This window comes from Bombus affinis, chromosome 1, assembly GCF_024516045.1.
Source record: "Bombus affinis isolate iyBomAffi1 chromosome 1, iyBomAffi1.2, whole genome shotgun sequence".
Classification (NCBI taxonomy): domain Eukaryota; kingdom Metazoa; phylum Arthropoda; class Insecta; order Hymenoptera; family Apidae; genus Bombus; species Bombus affinis.
Window position 1 is genome coordinate 5,165,608 of NC_066344.1, and position 27,960 is coordinate 5,193,567.

The following is a 27,960-nucleotide window of genomic DNA, read 5'->3' on the forward strand; positions in this document are numbered from 1 at the left end:
TTTTTGTTCTAAAAATTTTTATAGCTATAACGTTTTAGATTAAAATTTTGTAAATTATCCATTATAGAGGAAGAATTAATTCGAAATATTTAACTAGCAGCAGCTTTATTCTACGTGGTGTATGACATGCGTGTCATCGTCGTACAAATTTACGTATATTAAAATCTCGTACATGGGCGAAATATTTCGTCACGTGGTATTTCATGCGATCTGTCGCTTTAATGAAACATTTCGTTTATCTTTTCATGAGAAGTCAAAACGTCCGGTTCGAAACGGAGTGAAAATCAGTTTGCTCGTTAACCACGTTAAATGTAGAATTTCACAGCGATGTTTCGTCGATCTTCTTTTTTATATTTTTATCGATGTACCTACATCATATACGTGCAAACGTATAATAATAATTCTGTTTGAATTGAAAATATGAAACTACCGAATTCGTCGCAAAATTGTAACATCGCGTCGCTCTTCTACATAAAATCCAAATATCTTTAATTTCCACTTCACACGAAATAACGATCATAAATATTGGAAGATATACACGTGAGATATTTTATCTGTATCGTTACATGGATGCAGATGTTAAAGGATTATGAACCTTGAATTGCATGCTATTACATTTTTATAAATTAATAAATATTTTTCATTAACGTTAATTACGTAATTATAAAGATCTTATTAATATAAATGATATTTGATGTATAAGGTTTGTAAATAATGCAAGTACGAAGATTTATAGAGCATAAAGTGAGTCATACGCGTACCGCCGTGTCTGGCGACAGACGATCCTTTTCTACTTGAATTTTATTTCGGCTACCTTTTCATATTATTTCAATAAAACGTTCATGATATAATAGTGATTAAATACAATATTTATAATAAGTTATTTATTCTGTATATTGATCGTTAAATTATAAGGTTTAATAAATAAATCAATATTTATTATTTATATTTAAATATACCTGGAATTTTCCTTCAAGTATTACGTGAAACCAAAATCTTTCGTACGAAATATAAGAATATTTTATGAGTACAGGAGACATAAAACATTGAAGTTTACACAAAACCGGATTTCGATCCGTCGAGCAAGTAAAAGCATGCGAAAAGAAAACAAAAGAAATTTTATTTCAAGGTACATAAATGATGGCACACGAAAGACTATGTAGCTGCACTGCACTTTCCGCTTTCCCATAACGATACTTTCGTCATTTTAATCATTAACTAGTATCAAAACGTAGCATGTAAAGCTGACCTTAAAAGTTGTATTAAAATTCACCTTATTTCTTCAGAAAATCGAAACTGGATAAAAATATAATACATAAAGATACGTGTATAAAGAAATTGAAAACTCGATAACTCAATTAAGTCCATAAAATAAATAGCTTGCTCGTATAATTTCCGATACAGGATATGTCAAAGTTGCGTCAACATTTATTATTATTATTATTATTACAGTTATAACATTATACACCTACATATTATATCGTCATGTATATTACAATATTATTATTACTACAAAAATAATATTCACACGATTTTAACATATCCGGTATCACCGCGATCCCACCTCTCAAGTTCAACGAGACAATACGTTCCACTGTGTTTGCGATCATTTTTCTCATATCGAACATCACCGAGATCTATTGGAATATAGAATCTATAAATGGAACTACCTATATCTTACCGCACATTTCAAAAATGAATCTCAACCTATTCTTGCACATGCGAATATGTTACAATCTGTACTATTATCGTATCGTTAGATTCGCTGTTAAAAGAAAAATGCCCATCTCTATGGAGACAAATAACGAGGAAGTGGCAGGTGTGAATAAAACATATGCGTTCTTTGGCGCTGGTTATCACGCAATAACGCACCGTCGCGACCGAGATCGCCGGGATTGTATTGCGTTTGCCAAGCCACGGGTAATTTTTACAAGGATATGGGTTAGATAATCGATGCGCTGTACTATCGACGTAACTATTAAAATATCGTATAGCACGGTAATCCGATCGTCTAAGCGAATCTGAAATAGAATTCGTCTCCTTCGAGCGATAGAAATGTTCACGCTGGATATGACTCATATAAGAAAAATCTGGAAAAATTCGACGCGTATATGTATTTACAAAACAACTATTCGTCACGAGGTATTTGTCCAATCGAACAAGACCGAAACTCTGACAACTCTGTTTCGATTATTAGACTCGCGCCTTGACCTATTCTGGTCAATTAAAAATAACACAAGGCTGAGAACTCGGGAAGAGTTATACTTTGTGTTTGCAATGCTCATCGTTTCGCACCTTACGCAACAGATAAAAATTGGCTCGCGTCTGCGTATCATACGAACAAATACAATATCAAGTTCCTGTTGGCGAGACAACTTTCGATCGAATGTAGCGCACACTGACAGTTCTCTCGCGTTGTTTCGTACAACGACATTGAACCCTATTTTTCCAAGTACAAATTCGATTCAAATCGGTGTAATCTTCTTTATTCATTGTTAAAGACCGCAAAAAGAAACAACAAAATCTTCTAGGTTCGATAGATTCGTATCAAATGTGTGAAACATCTTTTAAAAAATATGAACAGTGTATTATTCAAATGCAAATTGTATAATCTTTTATTAATTCTCAATGCTGTACTTACCGCTGGTAATGCAAACCCTAATTTTTTAAATAATCGTCAAGAACTTTTTAAGAAAGCTTTCCATCGTAACTGAGAACCAAACGAATATTCGTGCTGGAATAGATTATCGGTTGTGAGTAAAGAGTGAATTGAAGAACGCAAGTGAAGCTTTGGGATGGTGTCACGTAGAGCTTTAAAATGCACTGTGCCGCTTGGAAGTTTGATTGTTTGGGAGAAGAACGTGTATTGTGGTTACGAAGTTTTAAAAGTACAATATGATTCGAGGAAAAGCTATGGAGTTGTCGAGAGTCATGAAAGAATCATGAGACAGCCGTTCAGAGTCAGAGTTGAAGGAATCCAAAGTCATTTTGAGTAAGGTTCATTGCGTCGTTAAATTGCTATAGCGTTATCACTATTTCGTTATTAACGAGCAATAATCCATCGCGATCAAAAATTGCTGGAATTGTACAAATAGTATTTTCAGTACAAATCATTCGCAAAATATCTCTTTCTTTGATTGAAACAAATTCTTTTCCACGTTCTATCCCTTTAGTTATACTAATGGCTGGTTCAGCTAACTTTATTACCTGAAACATCTCGCTTGTTTTTGATGATATCGAAGAATATTTCAAGAACAAATTACTTACAAAATTACAAACAAAATCGCATATTTTTTAATACGTTGATCGATTCAGCTGGACCTTCTCCAGAAAAAAGTATTAACTTACTTATGTCGCAGAACTATACTAATCTAGCAGATATCATCGATTGTCTGGAGAACGTCCAGCTGGATCGACTGATATTCAAAGATATATGATTCGATTTAAAGAGAACGTTGGTATGTCTTCTACGCGTTCATCTACGAAAAAGCTAATCACGTCAAATTACGTTCCTCTCAAAACCATTCAACTTGAACCTGAAACATTTTGTAATATTATCAGAAACGAGCGAAATATTCCTAAAACTAGATGAACCGGCCTGTGTACGTAAAAATACGAATGTAAATAAACATTCACGGTCATATAATTTAAATATCTATTGGGTTGATAACTAAGTGATTACGGATTTTGTCATTAGGAGATATTGACAAAATGCGCAATCACTTAGTTGCCAAGCCAATATTACTCAACAGCTTTGAGAATCTTTTCAACGTCCGAAATTCGGTGCATGTCAAACGTACTTGGCATTTATCACGTCCCACATATCGACTCTCTCGCGAAGCCTCGAAGAACGAATCTTAATTAACGCGTTAATTACTGGAAAATAGATGCGATCGGTCAAACGTGACCAATGAAAAAGGCGCTTATTGGTAATCCCACTGCGATAACCTCGCGCAAGCAATCTCGTTTCTCTCTTTAAACGCTTCATCGCTAAATGAAGCGGAGGAAAGAGCAAAAAAATTGTGTATGTTCGGCACAATGACACCAGCGGTTAAATCTCGCGTGATAGGTAATAAGAGAGAGACAAATTTCAAGTATCGCTTGTTATAATCGTGTGGAAGATACAGAAGGCACGACTTACGAGTTCCAGATTGTAATACTCTTACGAAACGTAAGCAAAACGTTCTAACTTCCTTTTTAACCCCTTCGAGAAATTATGCTTATTAATTCGCGGAATAAAATAAATTTGACGAAGTGATAAATTCATATGCATCTCTTTCTGAAAAATGTTTAAGTTAATTGTTAGAAAATCTTTCGCTTATTTAATAGCACAGCTTTCAAACTTTATGGTTTCATAAAGCTTAATCAAATCTTACCAATCTATCTCCAATTTTACGCGAAGACGTTATAATAATCATTGTATCGGATAATAAAAGTTTGAGGTGTATAGGTCGTGATAGGTACTGAAGGAACACTCGGATATGTTCATCAACAGAGATATTTATTCATATATATATTCTTGGTATACACTTATGCGTGGAACGCGCGATTACTAATATAGGTTCGCGGTTACAAGTTCGAACTCGGCGCGATACGTTTCGCGATGCGATTCAAGTCGGATGATGATTGCCTGAGATGTCGAGAAATTCGGATCAGTGATTACGGCCCACCACGATCAATTCGGACAAGCATCTCCTGACTGACTTTGCGTCACGATGATGCTGCTTAGGGTGTGTCTAAGGATACGAAATCATCGGATTCGTTGAGGGAAGCGTTGGTTCGGAAAGTGAGGGAAGTGGACGTTGCTGTTAAGTGACTAAAGTTTAAGTTGGTGGTTGGAAAAGGATGCTAATCACCCTTGAGAGAAAGTTACTAGCAGGAAGCATCGTACGTGAGGAAAGCAGATATCCAGTATCTTCCCGTAGTGGGTAGTATGTATAGGGACTGTTAAGACAAAGACTATTTGTCCCTTTGGAGGACCTTAGCTAAATAAATCCTAAGATTTATAGCAGGTCCTTAGGCTAGCTGAAAATATTAGGTATGAATGTATCGACATCTGACAATCATCTTGTCCGAAGGATAGGGTCTTTGTGTAGCGAGCTACGTAACAGAAATCGTTGGAAAGTTTACTGTCGAGTACCGCTACAAGTTCAATAGATTTTACCCATTACCTATAGTTTTTGGTATGGTAATTGGCATTCAGCTTCGAATCGAATTAGGTGAGTTCAATACCACCTAATGACAAAATCCGCAATCACTTAGTTGCCAATCCAATATATTTAATTGTCGCGATTGCTGTAATTTGAGTTCATGTTTGGAAAGAATATTTCGTTTCCTTAAATGAAGTATCGAAATTTTGCTCTTTATACGTCTAACATAGCATATTTCAATTATAACATAATTTTCGTTATAATATGTGTATTGTGCATTGTTCTTTGTCAATTGTATGACAAATAAAATCATATAAAAAAAACGTATAAAATCATGTCAATAGTAATTTCTCTATCTCATACATTACGAATGTTTTTAATTCTGCACATCACAGACAAAGTCCATTAAACGTTAAATTTTAACACTTTACAAATAAACATATGCGACTTACGTAGAAAAAATAATTGCTCGCGTGTATGTAAATTTAACAGTGTTTGTCCACGTATTAGTTAGTCATACAGTTCAATGCACGTTAAGGTTGAAAAATTGATAATAATACTCGACGTTTTTTCATCCAAATACACGCAGTGATAACACGGGCGTAATGATAACGCAGATTAAATGTCACAGTAGCGTTTATTTAACAGTGGTACTAAATAGATAAACCGTATCTCGATTTTTTTCCGACAGCCACCGCCAAAGAACATGAAAATTAAATACTTGTTGAAATATGCAAGAATTTCAGCGCTGGGGGCTGCCGACACTTTGGTAAAAAAACAGGGGAGCAAGCTGATAAGCAGATAAAGCGAAAAATATTCTCCGCCACTTGTCTGCAGACCCAGAGGAAAGACTGAGTCCCTTAAAATTAAATTTATGTAACGCGAAGTGACGAAATATTCCATCGAATGTAATTCTTTGAGAAATCGAGAAATCCCCGCAAGGAGATTAACACCTATATGCTACTTCGATTTTTTATTTCATAAGACCGAATTTCGAAATCAGCGAAACATACGTCGGATCGAAAACCAACGATAAAAGTCAAGATTTGACATTTTTTAAGAATTGGAATTAGATATTATATAATAATATATAGGTCAATTCTTGCGTATGAAAATATCTTTCCGAATGTCATACGAAAACCTGTTCTTTTCTTTTGTCAGAGGTCCAACAATACACGTTCCATATATCAATATTCTACCAAATCCTAAAAACCTTGGAAACCCTGAACACTTCAAATTCTTATTCGTATGAAATCTTTAAAAAAAAACCATCCCAAGAAATACTTGCTTTTACCTAAAATCTCCTCACGAACCTGACCATTAAATATATGCGTGAGATTGGCGACAAAGAATCAACTGCTAATCCGACAAACCAGCGTTGATCGCCCACAAAACAGGCTTGAAGAGAATATCAATTACCGAGAACGAGCAGCGAGATAATCCAGCAACGTGAAATAATGGTTGAAAGTAGATCAAACGAGAAGAAACACGAGGGGGTGTGTAGCAACAGGTATGTGGCAAGTGGTTAAAACGAGTCTAAGACGAAGCTCGCGCGAGCGCGAAACGAAGAGAAGAGAAGAGAGAAGAAGGTTCAGGGCAGCCAAGCCTTTGGAGGGTAATTTATTTAAACGACGGCCTATCTGCACGTCTATCGGGTTGCTAGTCTCGCGGTGGTTCGCTGATAAATCTCTTTCTCTCCGCTCGTGGTGTGTCGGTACTCTTTTTTCAGCCGGCTCGGCCGGCAAAACGTAAGGAAGGAGTGTACGCGGAGGGTGACGGGGGTGGTGTATATACTAGGAGAAGAGAAGGCTTGTTAGTAACTTCAGTAAAGTGGCGGGCACAACGGGGCCCGTTTTGTTTCCCGGTTTCGTAGCTGGACCATAGCGATAAGCTTGGGAGAGTTTCGCGCAACGAGCCCGGACGACTATAAGGGACCTTAACGTGCAGGTTCGCGCTCAACAGGATCGCTGAACCACGAATAAATCCGGCTGCCGTACGTCTTCGTGCAGATTAGATCGCCATATCCGCCGTGACTCGATGCGATGCGCTACACCGCTGGATTTTCGATAATAAAACGACAGGATCGCGATCGTTAATCTCGTAAAAGGAAGCAGTTACCGTTAGACCGATGCGTCGAGCGCGTGCATCGCTTCTTTACTATCCGAGCGCCGCGTCTTGTCTTTCTGCTTGTGACACTTTTCACTGCACTTTTCATCGCCACATTCCCGTTCGGCCTACCAGAGTCATCGGCTTTTTGCCTTAATTCTGGCGTCGCTCCACGTGTTTCGCTGTTTTTCTACCAATTACCAACACCTGGCTACAAGCTATCGCTTTATACGGCGTTTTATTGAATCACTAAAATTGAAATTATCCAATGTTTTTAGGTGGATACTGTCGAGGGTGTTCTTTTAATTTCAGTATGTTTGTAAGCTAAATATAGTTTACAAGATACCATTGTCTAAACACAGCTGTGAGAAAAATGATCGAACGAGTGGTAAATGATCATTTATAGCTGTTTTTACGAAATGTACACTTGAAGTAATTAAATACGATATATCGAATGTCGTTTTACGTTCAGTAATAAATATTTAAAAGTATGTAGATGTAACTGAGATGATTCTAAATGGTTGCCTTTTGATCGATTGAATACGTATCGATCTCTTACTAAAAGCTGTGTAATTTATTAATTAAAACTTATCCTATGTAGTACGATTATTGTTTGATACATTAGAAGAGAATCTTGGCGTAACTTAGTCGCACGTCATGAATAGCGGATACTGACGTTCTTCGTGTATCACTATGATCAAGAGTCGTAACCATATTCATGACAACTATCCCTTTATCGTGATTCGGATGTGTATTCGTGGCGTTGGCAAAGATACGCGTCACTTCGTCTCTAGACGCGGGGACATCGTGTCTTTGTCCAGAATAGACGCGCGTGTAGATCTCCGCGTGCATGTTGCGAGTGGAGTTTGAGCGTGCAAGAAGATTTGCCACGATGGAGTACGTTCTTTAAAGCCACGACATCTCTGCTCGTCACATAGCAAAAAAGCTTTCAAATCTATCGCTGATTTATGGAATAAATCAGATAAAAAGTAACTGTATCATAGAACCTTATTATGAAATGCCATGAATTTTTAATTAGATTCTCAGTTCGTTTCTTGTTAGGTAATTTATATTACAAAGAAGCAACGTAAAAGTCTTGGGAAACTTTGGCAGCTTTGAACTTTTTGAAATTAGCGTAGGTAAAAATTCGACAGCTTAAATATTTAACATTTTAAGTAAGAAACTCGATAACAGGTACAGAGATCACGCTTATTGTTAAATCATTAAAATAAATGTCGATTATATACAAAACTAATCTCCTGTGAAAATGCGTAACGATGGTTCGATTTTGCTTCACAGCTTCCTCGAACTCTCATTTCTTTTTTCAATTATATGAAATACGTATATAAAATAAATAAATGAAATATGTAAAAATGTCGTTTTATTTTTTAAACGAAGCTATCGTAAGATGCAGCAGGAGAATAAAATGATCGGTTATGGAAAGTTCTTAATCTAGCACTTTGCTGTTAGGTGAAATATACTCGATGACAGAAATGTGTTAGTTGCTATCTGTTCTACAATTCCACAGAAACCACAGTGTTCAGACGAAAGTGGTCGTGCTGTTTCCCGTGCCATTTAAACAGCTAAGCCGATGCTAAAGTTAGAAATTTAAAGGCTTGTGCTTGCTAGATGCACGTAATGAGCGTGCAGCTTTGAGTTTGTTACAAGAGTGTCTTGAACTTAACGTTAAAGTTCATGCACCGCGCGACTAAAGCTGTGAGAAAGTTACCCCGGGTCCCCTTCTAATAAACGTAACTTATAATTTTTCGATCTTATCCCACTGTGACCTGAATGCTTCCCGGGACTTAATTTATATTCCTTTAGATATCTAAGTGCTGTATCAGCGCGGTTTCCATCATGTAGAAAAAAAGATGATAAAATACCTGCACTTCTTAGCATCCTAATGTTAAATATTTTACACTAATAAATTACACCGCTATCTATCCTTAGACACTTTATCTCGTAACACGCTTAATGTTGTCGTCATCAGTACTATGAAAGTTAAATAGCATAATAGTAATCATGCGATGTAGTACCTACGTACATGCAAGTAATGAATCCACCATTAATGATAATTATAAGTTTCAAGTTTAAAAAGATCCCAACCCGTGATAAGATAAAAATTAAACTACATAAGAAACAGGGAAGAATGTAATTTTTAAGCAACTTCCAGTATACCTTTTGTGTCTTGAGTCCTGTACGACAGGATCTAATCGATACATGAAAATTACATGAAAAGAAGATAAATTAATTTATATTTCTGATTTTCACGTTATCTACCGTGTAAAACAAAGTACGTTAGTGCCTAATAGATGAACATGACGTATAATATTGGATAACTAATACTGTGATAAGCGGTAATTTTGAAATATATAGGAAGATAAGAGAAACAAATATTTTGTCTCTAGATCAAATAAAAGAATAACTTGAAAGATATGGAATTAATAAAACTTTTAAATAACTTTACTATTATAAAAATGGTTTCTCAATACGACTTGTTCTGATAAATAAAATTACATTAATTATTTATCTATAAATCAACATTGTAATTTAGATTTATAACGTTAGAAATTTTTCATTTACAAATACCCATACGTACATGAAATACACAAATTACAAATATTGCGTAAAATTTTACATAAATGAAAAATAAATATGCCGATTGATTAAAATGTACGTGATAATAAAATAATCGTCGTATCATATTATATCGTGTGTAATACGTAAAATATCGATTCACTTATCATTGAATAATATCGTATCATCTGTTAGCCTACGAGTTGATAATTCAATAGTTTACACATTAAAAGCAATATTAACTGAAATTAATGAAACTTCGTCCAAAAACTACAACGAATAATAAACAATCTTCATATTGCAACGTGGGTCATTGTACGAAACCAAGATAAAGCTGTTTCAGATTGTTTCGACGAACTACTGATAACATAAACATAATGCATAACTGATGAATAAGCAACATTACTTTACGCAACGAACATTAAAATAAACACTTTGCAGACATTTATTGACCTCCAATATCATATCGTATTTTATTATTATCGGGTGTAGAAATAAAAATATTTATTGCTGAAACATTCGCTATATTCCGCACGATTGACTATCATCAAGCTCGTCGTAAGTTCGTGTAAACACGTTTTGACAAAAGCGTTTACGTTTACGCACAACCATAAACGTGCGTATTCTAATGCATCTGGTCGTGAAACATCTGCGACACGCATATTACGTATACGTGCGTTTACGAGTTTACGGTACTATTCGCAATTGTGATAAAACGCCCAGACGTATTTGTAGAACCTACAAAGTTTCGCAATACTTCCGGCCTACACAGCGTCAAACCAAACTCCTTCAGTTTCTCCATTTCGACTTATTTCTTTAATAAGAATTTAATAAAAATTTAATAGAAAAATTGTTATCGCGATCAAAATGATCGACAAATCTAACGTATCTCGTGATTGTAAAAAAATTATGAATCTTTTCCGAGTCGTACATACTATTGTAATTATTTACTAATGTTATTAACTAATCTATAACTTCTAGTCGCACATATTGGCGTAAAAAGACATTTCTAATAAGACCTCAATATTTAATAATACTTTAAATTTTATTTAATTTTACTATAGGTTTCAATGTATAAATGTTTCTTTATGCGAAATATTAAAAAGTATTAAGACATAAAATAAAATTTGAATATTAAATTGAAATTCTTGTAATATTTTAATATTTGTTTGATATTTTGCGTAAATAAAAATTTACACAGCGGAACCTATATTGAAACAAACAAGGACTGAAATTCTATGTAATAACATTTCCTATAATAATAATTGAGTACAAAATTTCTATAGAAATAATTGTATAATGCAAGTAAAAATAACCTCGGCGATCCCCCAGGAAACACTTTGCGATCCCCTTGGGGTCACGACCCATAGATTGGGAATCTCGTGCTTATAGCATGGCGTGTATGCTATTTTTCTTCGATCATAATAGAATCGGTAAATAAAAATTTCAATTTCCATTCAATTAAACGATTTGAAAAACAAGCACGTTTGCAAAATTCATATTCTAATTTTAACTTGATTCGATGCCATAATTTTATGATTTAAGATAACAAACTTATTAATTGTAGGTAAACTTCGTAAGGATGAGAATACAAATAGAACGTTATCCAAGACAAATGAAACCTGTTAATTTGTCAAAAGTAAAAACTATATTAACTTCTTTGACGTATCACAGCAATCGGTGACAAATTAACCACCGACCAGATATTTGTCTTTGATAAGCATCAGGATGTCGGCTGTACGCAAAATGAAACATTACTTCTAGTATGCAAATGAAGAAGACCGCAAATATTGAACACTTTTTCACGCCGAGAAGCGACATCTTAACAACCTACTGATAATTCATAAGAAGAAAAAACACGTGTAACGAACACAGAAAAAGCACGAAATACGTCGGTAAAAAATTCTCAAAGAAGAAACCGGTAACTTCATTCCGCCCAAAAATGCACGATTGCACCTTCCAACGAAATAATTAAATCGTATAATATAAGAAAAAAGAAAAAAGAAAAAAAGAAAAAAATTGTGAACCACATTCGAACATGGAAGTAAAAGAACTACAGTCCGCGTTCGTTCCTCGTCGTTTCATTACGTAAAAGAAACGAGTCGTCCTGTTTGATGACGGGTAGGAATGAAAGGAAAAAAATACGACCGGTGCATCAGAATGCACGGTTATCCAAAAAATTTGTATTCATAAGTATGCAAGGACGATGAAGCAATCGCGTGGCCAGAAGTTTCGTGAGGCACCATCGCGACAAGAGGATGTCCGATTTATTTGTGTGACATTGCCGTCTTCTCGACAGACCATTGTTTTTTACGCGACTCGTATGAAATTATTAATATCCATTAATATCCAATCAAACGACCCGACAAGGTTATCGCCGCGGCTTTTCAATATTAAATTGTCTTAAGAAGGAGAATGTCACGTGTGTCAATTCGCTAAGGGTCAATAATCTGTCCTTGCATTGTAAATTATAATATATGACGGATGCAAGTAAAAATGTACAACAGCACACATCGTATATATTTGTAATAAAATCTGTGCATTATATGACAGTATGAAAGCTTTTATCTTCAGGCAAAAAGAGGTGTATAAATTATTTATATAATTATTTAAAGAGAATAACAATAATTTCTACTTCCTATTTGGGATATTTACAATAGTTTCGGAATTTTTCTTACTTATTTTTTGTACCATTATTTTCTATTATTATATACACAATAGCTTTGATAGTATGTGCAAATTTCTATAGAATTATTTATAGGAGTAAAAATAATTTCTATTTTATATCGAAGAAATGCGTAACAATCTCAAAATTGTTGAATAATTATCAATTTTCTATATTATTTCAATAATTTTTAATAATAATAATTCTAGAATCCGAATTAACATATATAATTGAAAAAATAAGGATGGAAACTTGCTTCATCGTAATTACGTTGCATATTTTATTAATCGAATTTATCATTTCTGTCCTTTTCATTCTAATAGAAAATTCAGGAATTCTAAATTTTGTGTAAAATTGCTAATAACATAACTATTATTAGAAAAGCTAGTATGCCGTATGCAGATATACGAAGTGTTCAATAATGCTATTTCGAGTGAAGAAGGGTCAATTATCAGAGTTATCGGTATTACTTGCATTTGCATGGCAATAAAGCTACACCCTATCTCGAACAAAGTGCTACGCTGGAAGAAAAGAAGAATTCGTTCATTCATTGTCAGCTGTCGAGGAACACGATGACTAACTGCTACATGGAAAATTCTATGAATACGTCAATGCATTGTTGTCAGAGAAATGCGGAATTACTCAAAATGTTATTCATCCTAAGATGCATTTTAAACACTGATTATATAACTAGTTATTGTTTTAAAATAATTGTACATTGATGTGTTTACAAACTGATAACTAATTATTGTATATTTTGATAAGGAACTGCTTCTAGAGTCCTAAACTGGCATTTTATTGTAATAAATAATTATTAATTGAGGATCAAACACATATATGAACGCTATCGTTCAAAAATATTTGGATATTTTTATCGATAATTTTGTTGATTAAGTTGAATGATATTCTGAAAGCAGATTGATCTTAATGTTCAGACTATAACTGCATGGTATACTTGCGTCAATACGCAACACAACTTATCTTTGCAATAGAATATTGTATTCTGTAATATAGAATATTTCATTGCTGTGGATATCGTATTTTTATGAATTCTATTATATATTCCACAGATTACTAAAACAATTATAGTCATTTACACGAAATTTATTTAATATACCATTATAACTACTTCTTATTGTTATACATCTTTGCATATAAATAAAAACAATCTTAATTTAATGGCTTCCAGAAAGAATCATAGAAAATTTTCACTATCCTTCCAAATTCAAAATTTGGAATTTCTAAAATTTCGACACAATTGTAACGTCTGTATTACCTCTCCGAATTAAATCTAGAATAAGTCAATCTAAATTATCCAAGTTTCGATGTGCCCCAGGACGAAGCATTGCAACGAGCATTCTAATTCAAATGTAATCTAAAATAGTTTAAAATAGTCGAAATAAAAATTATTCAAAGCTTTCCCTGAAAGATTCATAGAAAATTTCTCGATTTTTGATACTTCCAGGGTATTTCTCAATAGAATTCCCAACCAAAATTAAATCTCGAATAAATCAGTGTATAAATTACTAAAATTTCGTTGCATGCCAAGACGAACCATTGCAATAAATAGATCTAACTCGGACCTAGCCTAAAATAGACAAGACTGCATAAGCGTCGTAGCGCCCTTCTAAGAGAAATTCATAGATAATTTCTCAATCTTTGATAATTCGAAAGTCGTGTCCTTCCAAAGGAGGAAAAATAGTTCTCGATGAAATTCCATCCAACATCCTCTATTCCTCTATCAGAATCGATAAATCAGTGTACTCTAATAACCGAACCTAACGCGAATCTAACTGGAATAAGTCAGCTCGTCGATAGAAATGATCTGAATTTGATTACGTACCAGAGTGAAGCGTGGTAAGAAGCGAAATTTCAACTGATCGACGCGGAGACCGTGCTTCAGAGAAGCAGATACTGCGCGGTAAGACGCTGTTCGCGTACATCTTCTATACATAGATACGTTATTGCGTCGTCGTCGTCGTCGTCGTCGTCGTCGAAATGATGAGGTTCAGTCCGATGCAGTCGACCACCGATCGGCACTGCAACCGAATACAGCAACTCTCGTTCACGATATTTTCGGTGTCAAGGTGTACCAGAAGCCGTGCTACTATCATCAACCTGGCCTTCGTTTTGCGGTGAAACGTTAATTCATTCATAGCACGCACCGCAAGGGCAATAACCTGGCCAACCATAATTGCCATCGAAAAATCAGTTCTCGATCAATTACTCACACCGATCGTTACGCCTAAATAGCTTGTTACAATGCGAGTCGTTCAAACAGATTCGATCGGTTTGATTAAATCAACAGGAAAGAAACAAGCAATTTAAATAGGAAACGGATTGGTAGGCAATTTTCTTGATTTATTTGTAAATTTTGGAGTGTATTTCGAGTAAAATTGAGTATGAAATATATACGTAAGGGTAGGTACTGTGTTATATGTCTTTTTGTCTTTCATACAAAATTGGAATTATAATATTTTCTGAATTAATAAGTTCCCAATTTAGGTCTCTTTATAGCTTCTTCTTTTGTGGAGAATGAAGATTAGAGGAAGAGTATAGGAAGAGATTTATAGTTCTATCTAAGGAAAGAGAGATGACTTTAAAATCATTGGAACGTGTCTACTTCAGAAGTGAACACATAAAACAAGACTATTTAATTTTATCTAATAAGATCCCTTTCCAATCGTTTTATTTCCATCGTTACGAAGCTATAGCTGGGAACATTAGATATATACGGGGCTCGTAAGAACAGCGTAATGAGCCTATTTTAATCTTCCGATTTTAATGTCGTTATTATTAATTGACAGCAGGTTGGAAAGTAGAACAACCTGTTGGACGCAAAGACTATAAAATACTAAGCATTAAGTTCAGGAAGCTGCGTAAAAAAGAACAATCAAAAGCGTTTCAAATTAACGATCTTTAATACGCAGCTAAGCACGTTATAGTTAATTGGAATTGAAACAATATGACCAGAATACATCACCTATATTAGAATATGTAATTAATGGCTCAATAAAAGTAAACATTAAATTACCGAATTCATTTACATGTTTTTAATAAGTACAAAGATAAAGGAACTAATATTATTCGTTTTAATTGCTTTGGTAGTTCGAATATCGACGACTATGAATATATTCTCGACATATTCGAGAAACAGACAGTCCAAAAAATATAGTTGATCCAAAAACTAAACAGAGAACAGTTTTAGTAATAGAAAATTCTTTGAAATCATATCAAATTGTAATATATTATATCTATGAAATGCTGGGAAATGTAATTTATCATTCTACTGCGGTCTTCGTATGTAAATTAGTTCAGTTTAATTTATTAAATCGCACTAACGCGCTATTGATAGAACAAACGAAAGTTTAAAATCTCATTAAATTTTTCTCTCTTCGCGCGTTTAATCGATTGTTTTAACTAATCATAACGCAATCATATTAAATCTCTAAATGCCGGTGCGTAATTGATCTTCAGACATTTGTTCTTCGTATTTTGCGTATATCAAAGATCGAATATACTAATTAAACTGTGCGCGATGTTAAAATCACCGTCGCGTCACGACGCGGAGAGAAAACGCTGAAAGTCATACGCGATACGATACGGGGAGCAAACTAAATATAAATGTGCTCGTTACTAGATATGGGTGTTTAATTTCAGAACAAATAAATTTATCTACTATACTACGTATCTTTTTCGATATACCGAGATAAACCGATGAATGCCAATGTAAATGAGCGAAACGTGGCGCTTCACGATAATATCCGCCAATATTATTATAACGAGCATTTCACTTTTACAATTTTCATTTAAAGAGACACCCTGCAGTCTATTAAACGTAAAATATCGCGATACTAAAATCCCGGATCAAAACACGACTTACGTATCTTTGGATAAATCGCTGGTATTTAAGGCGAAAGATTAAATTGATTAATTTAATTAAAAAAAAAACAAAAGATTATTCACCATAGAGTGGCCATTCATTTGTTCTGTCGGTGTTTTCGACTCGAAAGTCGTCGATACTTCTTCCGTATGCGTCATAATCATGCTCCTTGCTTAAATCGTATTGAATCAGATCGAAGGCACGTCGTTATGCTTCAATGAAGATTCTTCCAGTACTTTCCAGTCGGTTTCGTGCATCTTTATCCTCACATTTTCGAAAAACAACGTTTCGTTTCTTAAATATATTCGATTTTATCGAAAAAGGTAGGATTATTTACTTTGTACGGCGCCAAGTAATAATTGTTTTCGAGTCGAATCGATCTATATCTCAAGTTAATCAGAAAACAGCAAACAGTCAATCCGTAATAAATAACACTACTCTCGTATCGTCAAGAAAATGCACTTTTTGTTGACTATTAGTGATGTAGACTGTAGCCTGTTTATCGTCTTCGGCAATACAGCCGACAAAGTTCAGTTTCAGAAACGTGTAAAAATCACAATTCTGTTCATTTCGTTCGTAGTCCATCAAAACATACGACTTATACTTCGCACACTGTCTTGTCTAACGTTGAGAAATTCTTTTGTTCAGTCTTAACCCCTCGACTGCTTCGAATTTTGTAATTTTTTTTTTTTTTTTCAATAAACGTCTCTTCAGAAAAATGCTAAAAAATCGATATCTTTCTTCGATGCACGATTTTATTTTATTTTCCACCTGCTTTCTGCATACGTTATATCGTACGTGTTTCCTCGAAGCACAAGTATTAATAGAGGGCGACAAGATTTTACGTTACGGCGTTCTTCTCCCTGGGTCAGAGAGGAAATGACTTTTCAAATTCTCTCTAAAATTTCTTCACCACCACAGATAACAAAAGGACAAACATAAAATCCCATCAAGCGCAAAATCGTCGTACAATTTTAAACATCTTCGGTCTATTAATTTCCCGTCCGTTAATTCACAGAAACTGTGCCCTTCGTCCCGATAAAAGCAACAATAACAAAAACTCAATAAAAATTTCACTCGACCTCGTCTCTTCCTCTTCGCATTCTCGACGACCGAACGTCTCTCGATATTTCTCCTTGAAAATACGATATTTCGATGCTTCGATTCAATGCTCCACTGTCGACGAGAAAATCTCTACTGTCTCTTCCTTTTTTAAGATGCTGTTCGACTGTAAATCACAAATTTTCTGCTAAATTCAAGGCACAACGTGGAAGAAATGTTCACGAAGAGAATCCCTCCTTAACGGGACCACCATGATTAGTTTCTCGTGACGGATAAAAGGCTTTCTAGTTTTTAGGAAATCGCAGGTTTTGACGGTGCAATTTGTTCGACTGTTAACGAGACACTTGGCCCGATCGATCTATGGCATGCGACTGAATGAACGTGCAGTCGAGTTACGATTTTTCGGAAAACGAAGGTGCAGCAGAGCAAAGACAGAAAAGGAGCCGGCACGACCGGCCGGCTTACACACACTGACTTCTGACTGGTCGAGCTAGTAGGTGACTCCAGGGACCCCTTCCATAACGCATAGCAACTGCTCGTAAGACGACTGATAAGTTCTTGCATTCTGCTAGAATCGACAGATCGTCCTGACGGCTGCCACGATCCAATCCGTAGGATTTCCTCGATAGTAGCGAAGTATGCGATTTGTTTTTCGAGGAAAACTCAACGTCAGAAGAGAAACGTCAACCAGCTGATTTTTTACGCGTGGCGCCACGACTTTCCGTAGAAAGTTGATCGAAGAAAAAAGAAGGGCTCGTGCGAACGAACATCGACTTTCCGATGTGATACGATCAATCGGTCTTGCTTTGGTTTATTTGTTGTATAGAATGATGACAGAAGAAGGACACGATTGGTACATTTTTGTTGATTTTCTAACTGTGTGTACTTTAATACAATGTAGCTGAGAAGCTGTTAGGTCCAAAGATTGAAAATAATTCTTGAGTTTTAATATCTAATATTATCGTAGGCAATAGTTTTAAATTTATGAAAACGGAAAACACGATCTATTCTGTGAAAAATAAAAACTATGACTAAAGTTCTTCTCCTATAGTTTTCATGTAGACGGCGAATTTTTATGTATTTGTAGGAAAATATATATAATAGCGATAATACAACAATATACGTAATATCCAGAGTAAAGTACTTGGTATAACATGTAGTGATTGAAACAAATTTTGTCTTATAATTGTGTTCGTAATTTGCATAAATATTCGCAGTATACTTATTTGTTTCTCTGTTTGGATTCGTAAAATATCAGGTGAGATATATTTGTACGTTTAAAAAATTACGGGATAATGGTGAACTTAAATTTCAGTATAAATCATATCGTGTTAATGAAGAATTTGTTAATTGACGATGATTAACTGATGTATATCACATGGAATACTACCAACACACGTACATATAAATTACGAGACGCTTCTTATTTGTATATCTAGGATAAAGATAAACAGATCTTGCAATTATAAAATTAAGTTGACACTTGTCAATTACGTATAAGGAAAAATAAGTTATATCATGTTTCAATGATAAATAAATAATAACTAGATAGACACTACTCTCGAAACTATCTGACGACTTATGAACGAGAGTGTAAATATTTGCATGTACGATAATGCGATATGCGATAATTATAAGTAATATCTTAATTACATCGTGAATGATGATATTTACAATATTTGTTTCAGTATTATAATATGTTTTATGTTATTTTCCGCGTCCTCTTTTATTTTTTCAGTTTTGTAAACTTTCTACTCGACTATTTTGTACATTGAATATTATATTTTGATTTTGATTTTGAGTTCCGAAATCAGTAAAAGATAATCGTACTTTACGAAGAATTTTCGTTTTTTTTTTTTTAATTATTACTGCAAAGAAATAGGATAAAACTTAATCTGCCTAATTTTCGACAAAATTAATAATATTGAAACATTAATAAAAAAATAATAAAATTGTTTTCACTTTGATCGATGGCTTCCTTAGATATGATATGGCTATCGTAAGTAAGTAACGTAATACCAGTTCGTTGAGTGAAGCACTCGTTAATTGCGAATCAATCCCTTATCTCTATATCACAACCAAGCAATTAGTAACAGAAAATAAAAAAAAAATCTACATAGTAGCATTCCACTTTCGACCAAATTCGTTAAAAGAATTTATGACTGTTATGTTGATAAATAATTGCATTGAAAAATGTTTTAAGCTATTAATGACGTCAATATTCAATGTAAAGCACAGATTACACGAATTACGTACTTTCTACTGACGTTAAAATTGCGTCAGCAATTTTTCCGATTATCTTTCATGCGACATGATTATGTAAATGATGAACTCCCTCGATACTAGTTTGTTACAAAACGCCTGGTTTCGCGTGCTACTTGCTGCCGCGCTCGTGAAAACCAATTCCAAGCGAAGTAAAATAAACGTTCGTCATCAAAGAGGGAACACCCGTAAGGTTCATTCATACTCTTCGAGCGCAGGTTTCTATATTTAACCATTCCCATAAGTTTCTGATAAATTCTCAACAGTGGCGATACGTACTGAAACGTGACTTTCACCATGAGTTGTAGTTCTCAGTTACCAGACTATTGTTTGTTATTCGTCGCATTGTCTGAATTGCTAATGAAGCAACTAAAATGCCCAACCTAGAAATTTTCCATATGCAAATCCTACTACAATTTTACTAGTTACTTATGTGTGATGTGCGAATATTTATGCAAATTCGTGATTTTATGAATTAATTTAAAAAATGGAATCTAGACGGAAGTTCGTTTTATTTGCCAAATATCGAATGTTACGAAATACGCTTCCCATAAATGCATAAAAATCTGCTATCCACTTACGCGTTTTATATTATATTTATATGTACAACAATGTGAAAGTAAACGATAGAACTTTAATATGAGAATGTTAATGCGTGAATCATTCTAATTGCAAGACATAAAAATAATTAATGTGCAAATTGAAACGTGTCGTATTGGCTCTGTCGTCTAGAGGATAATATAGCTAATCTGGAATCGAAGATACTCAATGTCCGAAAGTTATGTTCGTCGGATTGCGAATAATTATATAGAATGCGTCATACAACACGTTGCAATTAAAGTTACGAGACTTAAAATTCTTGCAAGTGAGATTATATTGGATAATCTCCAAATAAAAGCAGGATCAGATACATGTAAAACGGAAGAAGACATTAAACGACCAAAATTTAATATTTTATTATTAAAAAATAGAATTGAAATTTCCAAGGTTACGCTTATATCGATTCTGTTGAATCGAAAGAACTATTAATAGATCAACAATTAAAATGATTATTTCATACACACGAATCGAAGCGCTGATTGTGTATTTGAGAAATTCGTGTTATTAATTTGGAACTGCGAACTTTTACTTCAATTTATATTGTTACATGTATAAAAAGAAATTAGTATTTAACAGATACGACTATATGAATATTTTCCTAAAAGTGATTTAAATGACAGAATGTTTAATTCGAGAGAATCACGAACAGAGATGAACTTTAATGGAATAATCTGTATCTATACATTCTTAATCCAGAGCTTAAGCAGATCTTAAACCTCAATATGCACTTGTTCTAGTGACCGCTTCCATATTTGTTCCACTAAGACTGTCAGTTAATTGGTAGGTACGTCTACGTAATGTTTAAAGAAAGACACCTTTCTGTTCAGCATGCTCCCGATTTTCTTAGTAGATCAAACTCAAGAAAAGACGTGCTGCCTCTCATAGTTATAAAATCGCTCAAATATTCTTCACTTTTATTATTGTATCTGTACGTTTAAGACGGCTATTCGTGCTGTATATTAACTGTTCATTAAGTACGTGTTTATAACGAGTACCTAGCATCTCGTAACTTTTGAATTACATTTTCAGGTTGGTTTCAAATTTTATCAATATAATCGTGATAGTCGTGCGTCTCGTTAGAATTTTTACAAAATTTTAAAATACATAACATAACAAACTTCCTATGGTAACTGTTTAGATACTTTCATCGACCGCTGTAATTGAAATCACACGGACAAGCTCCTGGGTTTTCTGATTATAAATAATAAATTACAACTCTTTCGAAGATTGGTTATAACTGCAGGAAGCTTTGTAAAAAAAATACAATCCCAATTAATGTCGTGACAATCGATGTTTTTGAAACATTTACAGAGTGAGAGAAACATGTTCAAAGAGAAATAGAATTTCGTTTAATATATGCGAAAATAATCGAACGCTTGTTTGTCGAACAACCTGTATTCAGTGTAATCATACATTTAACACTCGTTGTATGCACTTAAAATGATCATTCACGTTGTACTTTCATTAAACATATATTTACAATGGATATCTTATAATTTCCACAAACATTTTCAGATTGGCTTTAAATTTGACCAATATAGTAATGTCAAAGATGTCTCGTCACTATGCTAATGAAATTTCGAAATGTTTTATGTAACGCGTGCAACGTGGACGCAAAAGTGTTCTATAGGAAGTGTGCAAAATACTTTCGTGAGTATATTTATTATCGGTTAGGAAACCGAGCAATATTTTTCAATGGCACCGAGAGGATAAACCCGAACGAAATCAGGACGAAGTGTGTGCACCTCGTAAACTGGTACGTTATGGTGCAGCTGGCAACAAAAAAAAAAGAGAGAAAAAAGAAAAAGAAAGGAAATCAGCCCGGCCATTTGATGCGTCGTCGGCCAGTCGTAAATCAACCAAGGATGCAATATTATTAAATTATGCGCGCACTCAATTCCTGCTATTAAAGAATGGAACTCCTATCGATCTTATCGGCCGATTTCATCGATCTTATCGCGACAGTACGAAACGCCTACGCGTTTGTAATCGCGACTTAACTGTACGCGACCTACGCCAACACGGTCGCTCCGGTACCTAGGCAACCTCGTTTTTCAGCCGGGATAAAGAGAGAAAGCATCAGGCTCGACTCGAGCTGCAAATAATGAAATGAGGCGTAAATGCGGCCTCCAGAATGACTGCCTCCCGGGTTGGCCGCGTACATCCACCTAAAGGACCGTGAGAGAGATTCATCGATGTCTCCGAGACACGATGAGCGCGACGCGTGAGTGTTACGAGACTGTCGGATCAGATTGAATCTTCTAATAGGGAAGAAGATGTCAACTTGATCGAAGATAGAGATATATGCGCGTCTGTGCAAAAGTCTTGAATCATCTACGTCGGTGATCCTGCGCTGATCAGATACCACGATTAAGGGTACTTTTGAGAAATATTTCTACAGACAGCGTTATATGAAAGACGATATTTAATCGTTTCAGTAAAAAATGATGTATTTGATAGCGATAAATACTTAAGTGGAATTTTTCCATTTACCACGCGATAGATAAGATTTACATTTGCATTTTCATATTTACAAATGCGGGCGAATTGTTTGGAAATATGAATAACATCAAACAAATATTGTTTTACAGCGACATTATTATCTTCGAAGCAGTAGGCGGATGATAAGAAAGTATTATCATCTTATTCGTATCTATAAATATTGGATCTGAAGAGTATTCACTATGTCACTAGGTCCTCATAATCGATATTGTTTTGTTTTATATCCTGCAATATAGGTATTTGTTATTTTGACATATTGTTTATACTTCATTGTACATCATACGATGTATACAACGATATATTGCATTCTTTAGAGCGCACTTTAAAGCGCACTTTTCTTTCGGGAAAAATGGTACCTTCGATATAGAAGATATTTTAGGATTTTTTAGCACTTTCAAAGTATTTTATTATATTCATATAATACTGTTAAAATATCGTATTTAAATTCATATTCGATCCATGAAATAAACTAGCACTGCCTTCATAGAATAATTTGACATATTGTCATAATTTAAGGTAATAATCGCACACTGTTGTCGCAAGATACAATTTAATATCCATACGATCAATTAATTGTAAACGATATTATTTTAAAGAAACTTATTGTTTATAAACAAAAATATCGGAACTAAATATAAACGTGGAACCTAGATTATAACAAGCGCGATATCACAACTTCAGCAAAAAATCATTCATTGATTTCTGCACCTTATCGAAATAGGTACGCGATAAGAGATGACCTAAATACAAGTCACAACGATGATAACGTTAAAATCATTCAGACTACGACTAATTTTAACTTGTCGGCAATTCATATACGTGTTGCGTATGAATTAGAGCGGTTCGCGGAATTTTTTCACGCAATTATCACACGAAAAGGATTGTGGATATCATTAAACGTTTTTTCTGGACTTTCTTATCAAGAATATCATACAGACTCAGAATTTTCCATATACGAAATGTACAAATTTACCAAAGATCTAGTTTCTAAATCTGACCTACTAACGCGTGATATTTGTAACTGCCAAAGTTACGTTAAACACGTTCTCCTTTAAAACTGCTCCAAATACAGAGAATCGCGTTCTAAATTCCAAATGAAGAAAATCCTAAGCAACAATCTCAAAGTACAGTACCAATTATCAAAATAAGCAAATCTCAAAAGTTCTGTCATTCCTAAAAGAAACGATGTTTTTTCTATTGGATCATCCTAAATGTTTCTGCAATTTTTATTGTATCGCTTTAACGCCACATAGATATTTCAAGTATTACGAAAAGTATGGTTGCGTATATCGTGTACGATTCTATTTACAGCAATTCATTCCTTTTATATCTAAAATGGCCAGACAAATCTTACTTTCATTGCACAAGTATAGTAAGCTTTAACTAAGATCTTTAGCTAAAAGGACCAATATGTATCCTTAATCCACTCTCATAAAAATTGTATCGATAAAGTATCTCTAATGTTTTCTATTTGCTATATTCTTGTAATTTATTTCCAACTGATTTTCACCTTTTCCACTTATTTTAACAATCGTCTTGCGCAAAAACGATTTAGGAGACGGGAGAATATGGAAAACATCGCTCTGTACATTTTCTTTTCGTTACAAGTTCTCTTCAAAGATATTGCTGTACGTACGCTACAAGATACACAACTTTATAAAGAAGATGTAAATAAAAGAGAGTTAAACCTCTGTTAGAGAACAAAATATCGAGCTGAAGTATTCGAGAGGTTGATCGAACTTTTCTTCCTTGGTACTTAAATTACTGAACGCATAGACTCATTAATATTCATTAAGCTTGATTTTCTGGTCCATTCCCCTCACTTTGTTTTCATTGAATCCATTCACCGCGTCGAGTGAGACGATGACAAGCTTCTAACGATGAGAAGAAAGGAACAAGGAGACAGACAAGTCGCTGCTTGATTAAACAAAGATTAGAATCGTAACTCCAAATAAGTATCGATCATCGATCAACGACGTTTCCTTTGTGAAGTGAAACAGAGGCTTCATCGATTGTAAACCTCTTTGTCAGAAGTGTTGTTCCACAGCAGCAAGGAGAAGATCCTAGGAAACGAATAGACGCAATGGCCCGGATAAAAATTGAAGAGGAACTATTCTTGAATAGACGAGAGGATGCCAAATGTCTTCGATATTGGCAAACAGTAGAACTTAAACAAATTTATATGGATTGCTCTATGATATAATCAATACTTTTAGACGATTCTTGGTTTAGCGAGGAGGACAGATACGATGTTAAAATGAAACTGGAGAGAAGTAAAATTAAAAGGAGGTCTGCTTCGTTTTCCCATTTTCTAAATATTATTATAAAATACTTGTACGATGTATTTGGTATTATTGATTTACTCTAGAAGCAACGAAAAATTCTATTTGCATGCAATTTTATTCAATACACGTCGTTCGCTTGGCACATCTATACATATACAGAATATACAATTGCAAGTTTCACAACGAGTTTCGCAAACTTTTACAAGGAAAAGAATTTATATTCGTTGCAACTACTTTAAGAAGAAAATTTCCCAGGCCGATATTATACAGAGTATTCGCATTATTTACTTCAAAAAGTTCCTCCTTTCATAAATCACAAATTTATGAAAGTGATAAATAAGACAAAGTTTCGCTGCTTTTTACGCACAAATAGAATTCGTAATTTTCTGTAGTTTTCACGTAATAACGCCATTACCACGAATGTTTTTACATTCGTTTATAACTATAATATTTCTTAAATTACACAAAAGTTAAACTTGTCTTAATAAAATACGGAAAAGAAACACCGACGATTAATAACGTAAATAATCTGTATATATGCGAATCTTTTGATGTTCGATGTTGCAGCTACACAGCATGCAAATTCAATAAGTTGTTCACTAAAATTCTTAACAGTCTCAAACTTTGATACATTACATCTACTTCAAGCAACCTCTTCAAAAAATATGTTTCGATTATCGACGATTAATGAAGAAACAACTTTGTTAACGAGCTGAAAAGGAAATTCCATGCTACAAGAGTTAAGCAACAAATTTTTCCCCTCAAACTACGCTGCCCTAAACTTAGTACAGGAAATATCGGACGAAAATTTGTATCTAGCTGCTCGATAAACAATAAATTATACAAGTGTCTCTAAAACTTGGAAAGCTACGGAACTGGAATCCTTAACACCGTTCGAAAACTCGGAGGAAAAAGGAAGTAACGCTGAGTAGAGGGAGAAACGATATCAACGTTGAGCCGTAAGACTTGGGCATATCGTCGTACTCTGATCGTCACATGAACAGTGCGTGTCGTGGGTGCCCGGTGAGCAAGGAGAACGAGAAGAGCAATAAAGATAATTCATGCCAGCAAAACGTAGAGAGACGGTACAAGCAACAAATATCGTACACAGAGTGGCCCCGGACAACAAAATCCTGCCACTACGTGTCCTGTTATTTATCTCTTGGTGCTTATAATACGCGTCATCGATGCCACGATCCTTTATGGGCGTAGTTTAATCCAGCTGCACCCTTTGCCTCATTTTCGACCAAATTGTGTTTTCCTATCGTCGGAAAATTTTTTCGTCCATTGACAGCCGATGTTTCCGTTAATGCAACAAGTTTCATTTGAAATCTATTTCGATTAATTTGCATTATCGAATTTTGTATCCTTAACATCGTGGCGATAAGAGGCAAAACGTCCGCTTAACATCTTTTTCTTCGTTTCATAATTTTCATAATTTAAAGAAATTGATGTACTTGCACATACGCGCGCATTGTTTGGTTTTTAATGGGTCAAGAATGTACTGTACTGTAAACCTGTGAAAAGTTAATGAAAGACATTTTCTCAGTTAAAACTAAAACTTGCGCTGCAAAAATATTCAAGCAACAAAGTTTCTAAAGAGAAACTCGTCTAAGAAAAATCCATGGACGAGCATAACAAGAGAGATAAACGTCGTGATTGCTAATACTGCTTCTGATTTCTCCAAAGAGGATTCTCGTGTCTGATTAGCATTGTAACAAATTCCATTAGAATCAAGAGAATCATAGAATCAGGAATTACTGGACTTTCCACTGGTAAAGTGGATAGATGATATTAAAGACAGGTATAGGTGGCAGTGACACCGAAGAAGCTTTTTTTTAAGGAAACGCAATTTATACCAGGAAATGCTAAACGAACAAGAATCTAGGTCCTTAGAGTCGAGAGGAGATTTCAAACGATGTCATTACCAAAGTAGCAGCGGTGTCGTCAATTTTACTTGTTGCCAAGTTTACGACCAATAGACACGAGACGTGTTAAGCATCTTGTCCCCTCCAATTTTTAACTTTCCTTTTTTTTTTTTTTTTTTTTGTTTTTCGAACGAAACGAGGTTGTAGAAAGATAATGGAAGATAATAATTAAAATGATAGTTGAAAAACATCGATAAGATCGATACGAGTTCAAAAGTAATCGCACTTAAGCAGAGGACCGAAAATAATAATTATTTTTAAAAGTTTTACGGAAAGATCGCTGAGAAAAAGTTAATTTTTTTTTCAGGCGAAAAATAACGATCGCTAAATTAAAAAAAAATTGGTCAGAAGACTAGATGATTAAAAGATATTAATTTTCAAATGTTCCGGTTAACTTTAAAATTTTTATCATTTATAATGGTTATTTCTGATCAAAAATTACTTAAACTAAGATGTTAATTCGTATACGCTTTTAATTTGGGTTATAACTGTTACGATCTCTAGGTCGAAAAGTGCAACGTTATGTAATTTTTGGCAGATTGGTGTATTGTATGGTTAAAGCTTTAGATCCTAAACATCGACTGTAGTTGTACTACTCATGCCAAATTGTGTAAAATTTCTAGAAGATTTTAAGGAGATTTTGCACAAACATGTATTTAAATATAAATGATATTTCAAAACAACTAACTGAATTTTGCTGCTTCTCCGTTAAACTAATCTACAGAAAAACAGGCATTGTAAAATCACAAACTTCTCAAATTTTGTTATTATTGAGATATAATATTACAATTACTTTTCCACGTTACTCATTGTTCCACATTACTCAATTACAATTTATCTAAAATTCGTACGCGTAGACCTTCACGTACAACACTTTGCTCGAATAAATCTGTGAAATTATCTTATAACAACGATAATAATAAATAAGAATAACAAACAA

At 34.3% G+C, this 27,960-nt stretch overlaps 1 protein-coding gene across 7 annotated transcripts in view; it reads right to left on the reverse strand.

The window, feature by feature from the left end:
* LOC126915150 (glycogen-binding subunit 76A) overlaps nucleotides 1-27,960 on the reverse strand; it is a 156,633-nt gene that overhangs the window by 104,440 nt on the left and 24,233 nt on the right. Inside the window, exon 2 of one of the 7 annotated variants that reach the window (XM_050719601.1) lies at nucleotides 14,342-14,537. The exons of 5 other annotated variants lie outside the window; for them this stretch is intronic. In XM_050719601.1, coding sequence (XP_050575558.1) covers nucleotides 14,342-14,452 — 111 coding nt within the window. In that variant the 5' untranslated portion in view covers nucleotides 14,453-14,537. Of the gene's footprint in view, nucleotides 1-14,341; nucleotides 14,538-16,464; nucleotides 18,890-27,960 lie in introns of those variants that run through there. One more of the 7 variants, XM_050719610.1, reaches the window with a different exon arrangement.